General features: G+C 56.7%; 2 protein-coding genes across 3 annotated transcripts in view; one reads left to right on the forward strand and one right to left on the reverse strand.

Moving 5' to 3' along the window:
- Positions 1-6,378, reverse strand: part of MUC16 (mucin 16, cell surface associated) — a 121,306-nt gene extending 114,928 nt beyond the window's left edge. The window contains exon 1 of the mRNA XM_088178981.1: positions 6,006-6,378. Coding sequence (XP_088035107.1) covers positions 6,006-6,378 — 373 coding nt within the window. The remainder of the gene's footprint in view (positions 1-6,005) is intronic.
- Positions 6,379-6,495: 117 nt separating this feature from the next.
- Positions 6,496-10,812, forward strand: LOC148221206 (uncharacterized). Of its 2 annotated transcripts, XM_088179230.1 has the most exons (7): positions 6,496-6,626; positions 8,228-8,308; positions 8,898-9,123; positions 9,252-9,394; positions 9,730-9,837; positions 10,010-10,188; positions 10,642-10,812. In XM_088179230.1, exons 2-7 carry the CDS (start codon positions 8,228-8,230, stop codon positions 10,679-10,681), a joined length of 777 nt encoding a protein of 258 aa, XP_088035356.1. In that variant the 5' UTR covers positions 6,496-6,626; the 3' UTR covers positions 10,682-10,812. The 2 variants fall into 2 exon arrangements, with proteins under 2 accessions (XP_088035356.1, XP_088035357.1); XM_088179231.1 differs by lacking the exon at positions 6,496-6,626 and having other exon boundaries at positions 7,973-8,308.
- Positions 10,813-11,433: the final 621 nt, after the last annotated feature.

The following is an 11,433-nucleotide window of genomic DNA, read 5'->3' on the forward strand; positions in this document are numbered from 1 at the left end:
CCCAGCCCAGGAGCTGCATGGGTGAAGCCTTTTTGGGGCAGAAATTTTGATCTTCCCATGTAAACCCTGTTTGGGTGCAGGAGGTGTCTGCACAGAGCCCCTCAGCCCAAAGGCTCCATCCCGGCCCCATCCCCTCCTGTTCTCTGATATCCCAAGGATTCCAAGCCCCTGGAGCTCCCTGGTCTCTCTCCAGTGGGATACAGAGGGGAGCTGGGCACAGAAAAGTGCAGGAGGTGTCACTGAGGAGTGGTTTGGGTTATTTCATCCCCCAGCAGCTCCAGACTCTCCAGAGCTTCACAAAGCATTGTTTTGATCAGGGACAGAACAGCCCACACCACCTCTCCTCTCTCCTCCTTTACCCACTAATGAAAACCATCTCGGAGCTAAATTAAATTCTCCTTCATAGCACACCCAGCCCTGAGGGCAATTAAAGAAACCTAATGAATCTGCTCCTGTTTGGTTGGTTTGTTTGTTTGTTTGTTTAAGGCAATTAACGTGAAGCAGCTACAAAGGTGAACCGTGCATCTTTCAAAATTACTCATGACTCCGAAAATTACTCCAAAATGGCTTTTGGGGGGGGGGGGGACCGGCATTGCTGGGTTAGAAGTTCTTGTAGCACTTTCATCTGGAAAATCCTCTCCTGGAGCACTGAGCCCTGGGAAGCTCTGTGGTGCTGCTGGTGCTGGTTCAGCATCCCAGGGTGGCAGATGATTCCCTGGAGCAGCTTCACAACACCACAGGTGGCTGCCCAAGGACAGTGGGAAGGAGGAGGATGTACATTAATTCGTGTCAACTCCTCTTTTGCCTGTGTCCAACAAATCAATAAATTCTGGCTGGAAATAAAATCATTACTTGCCTCCTCTCATGTTCCGGCTCAGCACGGAGCTGGAGATGCCAAAGGAAAGGAGATGTGGATTGTTCCAGCTGGATTTATGGAATGGTTGGAGCTGTGCCAGGGCTTGGCATGGAGCTCAGGGAAAGGTTCTTCCCCCCGAGGGTGCTGGGCACTGCCCAGGCTCCCCAGGGAATGGTCCCGGCCCCAAGGCTGCCAGAGCTCCAGGAGCGTTTGGACAGCGCTCTCAGGGATGCTCAGGGTGGGATTGTTGGGGGGTCTCTGCAGGGACAGGGGCTGGATGGGGATGGTGAGACCCCACCTGCAGAGCTGCCCCAGCCCTGGGGCTCAGCACAGGGAGGACCTGGAGCTGCTGGAGAGAGTCCAGGGGAGGCACCAGGATGATCAGGGGGATGTAACAGCTCTGCTGGGAGAAAAGCTGGAGAAGAAAAGCTTTGGGGTGACCTCATTGTGGCCTTCCAGGACCTGATGGGAGCCTGCAAGAAAGATGGGGAGAGACAATTTCCAAGGGCCTGGAGGGACAGGAAAAGGGGTAATGGATTCCCACTGACAGAGAGTAGGTTTAGACTGGATATTAGGAAAAATTTCTTCCCTGTAAGGGTGGGCAGGGGCTGGCTCGGGGTGCCCAGAGCAGCTGTGGCTGCCCCTGGATCCCTGGCAGTGTCCCAGGCCAGGTTGGACATTGGGGCTGGGAGCAGCCTGGGACAGTGGAAGGTGTCCCTGCCCATGGCAGGGGTAAAACGGGATGATATTAAAGTCCCTTCCAGCCCAAACCAGTCTGGGATTCTGTAAAGAGCAACAAATGCTCACGGTGAGGTTTGAAGTGACTCCGAGGAAGGAGCACAGGCAGGATTTCTGCTACTCAGAAGAGCCATGGTTGGGTCTCTTAGAGTGTCTGAAATGAAAAGCACAGACCTGGCTGCACTCCCAGCTGGGGACAGAGGTCCTGCTGCTGAGCCAGGCAGGCTGGAAGAGTGCTTTGTGCCTGTGAGCACGGCTGAGCAGAGAGCAGCTGCTGCCCTGAGCCTGGCAGAGGCTCCCAGGGCTCTGCCCAGCAGCAATGCTGAGCTTTTCCCAGTGCACAGCCTGGCTGTCAGGTGTTTGCAGTAATGGAAAGAAGCAAACAAAGCTGTTCAGGGTACAAATGAGGATAAATCCAGGCACTTGTACCTGCTCACAAACAGCTTGCCAGCCGAGGAGCTGACATCCAACGCCCTGGAGAAGCTGGTGGCCTTGGAGCACCCAAGGCAGTGTTGGAGCTGCAGCCCAGGGGTGGTGCTGGAGGTGCTGGAGGGCAGAGAAGGGGTGTCAGGGGGTCAGAGGGGTGGAAGGCAGGATAAACTGAGCCAGGGAGGTGCACATCGGGAAACCAGGTGGGAAACTGCATCCCCAGGTCCATGGGAATGCAGGACATCCCTGTGTCCATCCCTGTGTGCTCCCTGCTGCCCAGGCTGGCACTCCAGGCTGGGTCATAGCCAGAGCCTGACCTTTGCAGCCCCAATTAGCTGGAGAGGAGCTGTGCAGCTAATGAGCCCGTGAAGGGATTTATCTCAGCCCCAGGCACTGACACTGACTGTAAAACTCCTGGCACAGGCAGCAGTTCCATATCAATCGAAGGCTGAATGCTCCCCAGCATAAAAATCACAGGGAAATGGGATTTCTCCATGAGGTTTCTTTGCTGTTGCTTGGGTGCCTGTGAGAACGAGACCTCCTCGTGCCCAGTGTGGCCAAGAGCCACCTGCAGCAGGTGACATTGGTGGCACTGGAGGCTGTTGACAGTGAGAAATTGTCACCCCTTTGAGGGGGGTGTGACCAGTGGTGGCAGCAAAATAGTTAGGGCGACGCTGAGCTGGCTTGAAAAGAGAAGGGATGGATGCTGATTTCCATAGGTTTCAGAGGGAATTCTGGAGAACAGGGAGGAGAGAACCTGAGGGATACACTGGAGCCCCTGAGACCAAAGGGAAGAGCTGTGGTGGATTTTTCCTGATAGAGTTTGCAGGAATGGGGCACTGGGAAACACTTTGAGTATCTGCCCAGTTTAACTGGTTTTCTTGAAATAAACTGCTGCCAGAACATTCCAGAAGGGTCACAGGGAGGGAAGAGGGGTCTCAGTCTCAAGGCTGGGGACAGGGCTGGGGACAGGGCTCAGCACGGTCCTGCCAGAGGGGCTGGGGAGCTGCAGAGGATTTAGAGCCCTGTCCCCAACCCAGCCCCCCAAACTCGGGAGCCTGGAATTGGTTCCTCCTCTGATTTCCCCCTCCTTGCAGCCAGGCGTGGTTGGTGCTGCTCAGAGCGTGGGATGAGGAGGGGATAATTAGCCCTGAGCTTTCCTCTACCTGCAGGAGGCTGGAAGGAAATTCTGAGTCAGACCAAAACAACATTTAGAAAATGTGGCAGGCCCAGGCAGGATAATCAGTGGCTGGTAATGACAATTTATCTTGTCACATCTTGATACCTCCTGTTGTAACGTCCTCCCTGCCTGGTTTGCAGGGAAAGGGCATCCTGTACATCACAGAGGCACTGGGAGGTATTGTCCTTCTCACTTCACAGGCTGGAGAGGTGCCTTGAGCTGGAACCTGGCAGGCAGAGGCACAATTCCACCGCAGAGCACCTTTGCTGTGCTGCAGGGAATTTGTTTCCCTCCTCATTCAGCCCCAGCTCCACTCCTGCCACAGAACAACTCCCACTGCCAGCAATTCCCACTGCAACCATTTTAAACAATCCTATAACCCGTGATTCTCTCCAGGCTGATCACACCCAGAGGAAACGAGTCTTGCACCATGGCAGCCTGCAGGAGCACAAAATATTCCTTCCCTTGGGAATTCCTGAATGGGCACTGGAGATGTCCTGGGAACAAGGATGAGCAAAGCCCTGCAACCCAGCTGGGAAGCAGAGTGGATTTCTTCCTATTTTGTAGACAAGGTAAAGGACATTTTAAAAAGCTCCTGGGAGCTCACGAAGGTCCCCAAGAAAGGAATAAACCCCAGGAGTGGCAGCTCCCCATGTTTGGGTTTAACTGGTAAACACAGCAGGTTCAGTCAGCTCTGGGGAGTTGTTTTCCATGTTTTCCCCAGGGGATGCTGAGCCAGTTGGACAGAGCCACTGCTCTGCAGCAGCTTGAGCATCAAAGGAGAGACGAGAGAGGTTTACAGGAGCGTGGCTTAATTCCCAGTCGCCTGTCAGCTCAGAGCACGCACATGTTCAGCTCTCACAGCCTGAGTAACTGATAAGAGCTCTTTTATTAATTCCTGGTAACTCAACCTGCCCTCCCAGCCCCGAGTGCTGAGCAGAGACGATGCCCTCAGGAGCTGGAGATCAATTTAAATTTCCAGAGCCTCGGTCCCTGACTCACTCCATAGTGCCAGTGCTCCTCAGAATAAACTAGGAGTGGATTTTCTGTCACATCCCTGATCCCAGCTCCCCTTCCAGCAGTGCTGGCTGCCACATCCTGCTGTGCTGGAGCTGTGGACAGGAGCCATGCAGGGGGACACGTCTGACCAGCTCCCACCCCTTCCACAGCACTGGCATGGATCCTCTGGGTACTGGTGCTTCCATGCCCCATCTGGAGGAGAGCAGGGGCTCCAGGGCTCTTTGTGTTCATCCTTGTTGCCCACTGGCACTCAGACACTGCAGGAAAAGCTGCCTTGGAAGTGGCAGCTCCACCAGAGAGCTGAGAATCAAACCAGACTGGAGGGATGGGGAAAAAACAAAGTCCCTGACGGCGGCTCAGGTGACCCAGCCACGGAAGGGGTGGGAGGCCAACGGGGTTAATGAGCTGCCTGGTTAATGACCCACATGCAAATCCTGACTGCTGCTCGTGCAGGGGCCTCAGCCACCCCCAGCACCCCTGGGCTGGGTCCAGCCCTCCCAGTCGAACCTCTCAGGGATCTCCTGGAGAGCCAGAGCCCTGGAAGGGAAGCTGGCAGCAGCCCAGCACTGCTGACCCAGGACACTGAGCTTCAGCAGCCCCCAAACACTGCTGACCATGAACTCTTTAATTCTGGCACTGCAGGTTCTGCTGCTCAATAAAAGCAAGGAAAAAGCCATTTATGAGGGAACAGTCAATAAAGTGAGACTTGCTTATCAAGCTGGTTAGGAGTGGTTGGAAACTGCACCCTCTGGAATGGTGAGGGGTCACTAATTCAGGAGAGCTGCAGTGTCCTGGAGCTGAGGTCCCTCCTGCAGGGCTGGGACAGGAACCCTGACACATTACCCCAGGTTATGGCCACAAATCTGGACAGTGGATGTGATCACTCCTCCCTCCTGGCCTGCTGCAGCAGGCTCAGTGTCCCCTGCTCTGCATTCCAACAGTGTCAGCCCATCAAGAACCTGCACTCCGCTCAGGAGCTGCTGAGCCTGGGGGTATAACAGGAGAGGGTGCTGGGGTCACCAAAACACCCTGGTGACACCTGAAAGAAAGGAAGAAAAAGGAAAGAAAGGCACAAGAAAGAAAAAGGAAAGGACAACAGCTCAGATGAAATGTTTGCACTTTTATTCAGGCTCTGAAAAATCACAAACCCACAGCTCTGCTCCGCAGCACTGCTGTGTCCCTCCCAGCTGTGCCCTGCTGGTGCCACCAGCAATGCCACCCCAAGGAAGGTGACACCCTGATGCTCTCAGCTGAGCCTGGCTGCTCAGCGTTCTGAGGCATTGACAGAAGTGTCTCTTCCCCAGGTCTTTAGGGAGCCTCAGTTCCTCGGAGCTGCTTTGCAGGATCAGTGGAGAGTGAAATGCCCAGGCTTGAGCTGCCGTGGGTGGCCAAGGTGCCTCCTGAGGATCCTCTGGAACAAATTCTTCCTGGCTGTCACCGCGGGGAGCTCCAGGCCAGAGCTGCTCCCCGGACAGTCCATGCCCAGGAGCCTCCTGTCCCTCTTCTCTCTCTCTCCCCTTCCCAGAGCCTCTGCTATTCGGGTGTCTCTGGCACATCCGGGCAGGGGAAGCCCTGCTGGGGTCGGGCTGCTTCCATCGCCCTTGTGACCACTGGCACGGGGATTTGGCTGCTTGTGGTCCCTCTGTCTTCTTCCCATGCCGGAGTCTCCCTCAGTGGCAGGAATCCCGGCATGTCCGCAGCATCCCGGCTCCTCCTGCCAGCTGCGACGTGTCCCGGGACCCCGAGGGTGGCCTGAGCCCGAGTGAAAAAAAGCCTCTTCACTGGTGACCTGCGGGCTCCGCCCCAGGGTGACAAAGCCGTACGGGGTGGTGACCTTGGGGAGGTGCGGCAGGGACAGAGCTGCCCAGGCAGTGGGGTCTGGGTCGGAGCAGGATGAGTTAAAACTGGATGAGTTCGAGCCGTGCTCATCCTGCACCCCCGTGTCCCAGCTGCCACTCCAAGCTGTCCCCTCCAGCTGCCCCGTCCCCTCCAGCTGTCCCGCCCCCTTGCCTGAGCATCTCTGCTTCTTGTGGGCGTCCAGGGACGGGATAACAAACTGCGGGATGCGGTCGGGGGTCACCACGTGGAAGAAGATGTCGCTGGAGCTGCTGCCCTGGAGCGCGGGGGGACAGAGAGTGGCCCGGCAGAGGGACATGGTGGCCCCGAGGGCTCGCTGGGCAGCGCTGGGCATTTATTGCTCTGCGGCCACCCCCGGCTGGTGACGCGCGGTGACGACACCGCCAGGTCCTGCCAGGGTCCGGCGGCCGCCGGGGCACGGGGCAGGCGGGTGGAGGGGACAAGTGAGGACACGGCGCTGCCGCTGTCACACAGGGCCGGCACCCACGAGGCAGCGGAGAGGGGAAGAGCAGCGGGAGCGGATGAATCACCAGCCGTGGGCATCAGGTGGAAGGGGCAGCCGGCAGCGGCAGACAAACACTTGAGCTCAGTCTAGCAAAGCTCCCGTCGGGAAAAGCTGCGGCCCACGCGATTCCCCAGAGCCAGCGGCAGCTCCAAGCACCGCAGCCCCGGGTCCCTCCTCCCACCCTGCCGGGGCCGGGGCTCTGCGCTGGCTCCTTTCCCGCAGCATCCCTGCGCTCCCATCCCGCTGGGCTGCGAACGGGGGGGAACAGCCCCAGGCCAGGGGGAAGAGGCTCTGTGCCTCCTGCAGGTGGGAGGATGAGGAGGATGAAGCTGATTTCCCAGCTTTGCCTTTCCCCTGTGCAGCGGGGCAGGGACAGGGACAGGGACAGGAGTGGTTTCCTGTCACTCTACCCCAGCTAAAGAAGCTCCTTCACTCTCAGGGGGATGATGGAGCCTTTAGGGTGGATCCTGCTGGGAAAATGATGTAGACAGCAAAAGCAGCTCCATCTCTGTGCGGGCACGGAGCAGGGAGGATGCAGAGGGCCCTCCCCTCACCTGGGATCGAGTTTCTCCCAACCCTGGGGGCTCAGCAGGGCAGGTTCTGGCATCTCATCACCTTCAGCTCTGCACCCGCACAGAGCAAGGGGAGAGATCTCAAATCAGAACCTTGGCAAGCTCCTGGAGGAGGAGACCTCAAACTGAGAGAAAATGACCCACTGAGAGCCCTTAATGAGGCCCCAGTGCTGGTGGCAGTGTTGGTGGCAGTGTTACTAGCAGTGTTGGTGGCAATGTTAGAAGCAATGTTGGTAGCAGTGTTGGTGGCAGTATTGGTGGCAGTGTTGGTGGCAGTGCTGGTGGCAGTGTTGGTGGCAGTGTTGGTGGCAGTGTTAGGAGCAGTGCTGGTGGCAGTGTTGGTAGCTGTGTTGGTGTCAGTGCTGGTGGCAATGTTGGTGGCAGTGTTGGGAGCAGTGTTGGTGGCAGTGTTGGTGGCAGTGCTGGTGGCAGTGTTAGTAGCAATGTTGGTGGCAGTGTTGGTGGCAGTGTTAGGAGCAGTGTTGGTGGCAGTGTTGGTAGCAGTGTTGGTGGCAGTGTTGGTGTCAGTGCTGGTGGCAATGTTGGTGGCAGTGTTGGGAGCAGTGTTGGTGGCAGTGTTGGTGGCAGTGCTGGTGGCAGTGTTAGTAGCAATGTTGGTGGCAGTGTTAGGAGCAGTGCTGGTGGCAGTGTTAGTAGCAATGTTGGTGGCAGTGTTGGGAGCAATGTTGGTGGCAGTGCTGGTGGCAGTGTTGGTAGCAGTGTTAGGAGCAGTGTTGGTAGCAGTGTTGGTGGCAGTGCTGGTGTCAGTGCTGGTGGCAGTGTTAGAAGCAATGTCAGTAGCAGTGTTGGTAGCAGTGCTGATAGCCCCACCTGAGGTCCCTGGGCTGCCCCAATCAGCAGAGCCAGCAGCTCCTCAGGGTAACGAGGAGCAGATGGGGCAGGACCTATAAGTACTCTGAGGGCCACAGAGAGGCTTAGGCCGGGTTTGTGTCCTGTCTGGGCTCTGTGGAGCAGTGAACAAATCAGGTCTGGGTGCTGCCCAAGATGTGGCTGCTTCTGGGGGCACTCTCAGAGCTGGCCTGGAGGCTCTGACCTTTCTCTCTCTCCAGATGAGGCCACCCACCAGCAGTGATTCCTTCTCCAGGAGGTTCCTGGACCAGGTCCTTCAGCTCAGTTTGGTCAAGTACCCAGTGAGTGAAGCTGAGGCAGGGGAGAGGGTGGCTAAAACCTCAACACTGGCAGTTTCTGGGGTTTTTCTGCCAGATAGTTTATATTATTTCAGTCTTTTCACATTACTAAATATAAGGAAGAAATATCTCCCTGTTAAGGTGGGGAGCCCTGGCACAGGGTGCCCAGAGCAGCTGTGGTTGCCCCTGCATCCCTGGAAGTGTCCTAGGATAGGTTGAATGGGATTTGGAGCACCCTGGGATAGTGGAAGGTGTCCCTGCCCATAAGGTGTGGAATAGGTGGTCCTTAAGGTCCCTTCCAAGCCAAACCATTCCATGATTTGTCCTCTGCTTTTCTATCTATCCCAACTTTTTCTCCTTGGCCTTGCCTTGCTCCCCTTCAGCTCTTGGTGGCTCCAGCATTCCTATTTCTCTCCCTCTCTGGGCCAGTAGAAATGGGAGGGTTTTGGGAATGAAGTACAACCCATCAGGTTTTGGCTGAAGTTGGTCCCAATCTCAGCTCCACACTGGGACAGAGCAGAGTTTAAGGCATTCCCCGAGGACTTTGAACACCTGGAAATTCTCCCATGTGCTGATGGATCTCTCTTTGCAGCTGAAGCTCCTTCAGAAAGCATCTGTCTGGATTGGATTGGTGTTCCCTGTCAGCACCATCAGGAGCAAACTCTGCCCCCCATCCCAGCCCCTCCCCAGGCCCGGGCTCCTCGCCAGGAAGCGCCGGGGGAAACTCCTGCGCCTTCTGCTCTTTGTGACCCCCACCAGGATCCAGAACTTCCTGGGCTACCTCCCAATGGATTGGGGCCAGAGCAACGTGTCCAAGGGTAAGAGCTGGGGCCTCTTGGAGCACCTGGAGGCTTTGCAGCCGGGAAGAACACAGCGTGGAATTCCTGCAGGGAGCTGGGAAAGCGGCTGTATTTGTTCTGGGTGTGGTGATTGTGAATCCCTGCAGAGATCCGGGAGGCTCCCATCAACCCAGCCAGCAAAGCCAGCAAGAGGAAGCGGGATGATGTGGCTCTGGAGCAGCAGGAGTCCTGGTTTGTGGTGCTGGAGAGGGATTGGCCAGAAGAAGACTCTGAAGATCTCACCTATGAGGTGAGATGTTGTGGCTGCTGAGCAATTCCAAGATGCTTTGGTCTCAGTGTGGGCCTGGGATGCTCTGGGAGTGTCCCTGTGGAGGAGCCTGCAGAGGTTTCCTTTCCTATTCCCTCTTTGAGGGTGCCCAAGGAGTACTTGACCATCACCCCAGCACTGGCTGAGGGTGCCCTGCTCATCCCTGGAGTTTCCCTTTGGTCGAGGTTCCCCTTGTCCCTGCAAAGCAGTGTCTGTCACCCTTGGCTGTGGCTCCCAGTGCTGTTGGGACAGGACTGGTGTGTCCTGCCCCACCCTGTCCCTTCCTCAGAGCCTCCCTTTGCCTCTTTCCCCCCCAGCCCTCGGAGGTGGAGTCAGACAGTGATGAGTACCAGTCCCAAAATGACACCGACCTGGAGCTGGAGGAGCAGGGTGAGGTCGCTGGGCTGGAGCCCTCAGCTGTCCAGGTGAGTGTTCCTGCTCCAGTCCTGGGGACTGCATCAGTCCTGGCCTGGGAGGATTTACCTCAGCCCCTGGCTGCGGGATGAGGGAGTCTGGGCTCGCTCTGACCTGAATTCCATGAATCCCTTATGGATTTTGTGCTGCTCTGATTGTGTCCCTGTGCCACACAACCCCCAGGGCTCCGTGCTGCCCCCCGAGCCAGCAGCAGAGGTTCCAGCTGTGGCCAGCAGTGGGGAAGAAGCTCTGGATGTGGCCAGTGGTGATGCCCAGAGGCCACTAGCCAGTGAGAGCAGTGGGGATGTCGGCAAGCAGGAGGCTGACACAACCTGTGACACCCCAACCTCTGCCACGATGAGGTAAGGACCCTTGGGACAATCCCACCCTCTGAGTGCCAGCAGGGGAGGTGTCACAAGTGCCCTGGATGTCCCCAGGCTCTGAGCCTTTGTCCCAGAGCCCTGCTGCCGAGGGAAAGCCTTGGAGGGGCTCCAGTCACCACTGTGTGCCAGCTTGTGGCACCTCTGAGCCAGGGCTGCTGCCAGCAGGTTGCCACAAGCCCTTTGTGACTCTCTGGCCCAGATATTTTGCAGTAGAAAATAGGGAGGATTTGTAGGAAGTTCTTCACCACACACAACTTCCATGGGGTCCCTCACTGCTCTGGTCCCAAAGCACTGCTGGATGCCCTCCAAATTCCCAGGAAGCTGCTGCCCTGTCTGGCTTGCAGGGAGGTGGAGGGTGAGGAGGGAGGTGGGGGATTGGTTTGTCCCCAGTGAGGACAGGCAGTGCTATGGGGAAAATCTCCTGTTTTCCAGGACGCCTGACTTGTCCCGCTGGGATGAACTGGGGTTGTAAAGTGCCTCATTCCCTGGGACAGCCGTGTTCCTGAGGAAGATGTCCAGTTAAATGCTGTGTTCATGTTGTTTGTTTCCTTTTTCTGAGGTTTATAATAAAATCACTCTATTTTTTCATGTGAACTGGGCTCTATTGGCTGTCAGTACCTGGAACTGGCATTCCAGGGTCTGGGGCTGCCAGGGCATCTTTCCCTCTACTCCCTCCTGAGGAGTTCCTGGGAAGGAGATGGCTCTGGGAATGCTGGAATGGGATGGGAGGGGGAGAACTGAAGGTGCAGAGTGAGGCTGGGCAGCACTGGGGCTTTCCATGGGGCAGTCCCTGAGCTTGGACACCCAGGCTGCTCCCTGGATAGCCCTGGGCTGCCTGGTGCCTCCAGGGAATCCCCTTCCCTTCTGGCATCCTCAAAGATACTGGAATAAACCAAGGAGTTTAACACAGAGGCCATGTTGTTAATGAACTCTTGGAGGTTTTCAGTTTGTATTTTGTCTGCTTTATCCGGGATTTGTGAACAGAGCCTTCTCCCTCTACACGGATCCTGAGGAGGCTCCTCTGAGGAAACAGGGGTTTTGGGGTCTGGAAATGCCTGAATGTGACCCTTAGCTCTGCAGAGACCTGAGGTTGTCCCAGTGCTGGAGCTGTAGCCTGGATTGACTCCCAAAATCTGAGGCTACAAAGAGCAGCAACTCCTCCAAGTGTGGGTGAGGGAACAGGAACAGCTCAGGGGGTGTTGGATCCCTTGCTCAGGGCATGCC

Source organism: Sturnus vulgaris, chromosome 26, assembly GCF_052056855.1.
Source record: "Sturnus vulgaris isolate bStuVul1 chromosome 26, bStuVul1.hap1, whole genome shotgun sequence".
Taxonomy (NCBI): Eukaryota; Metazoa; Chordata; class Aves; order Passeriformes; family Sturnidae; genus Sturnus; species Sturnus vulgaris.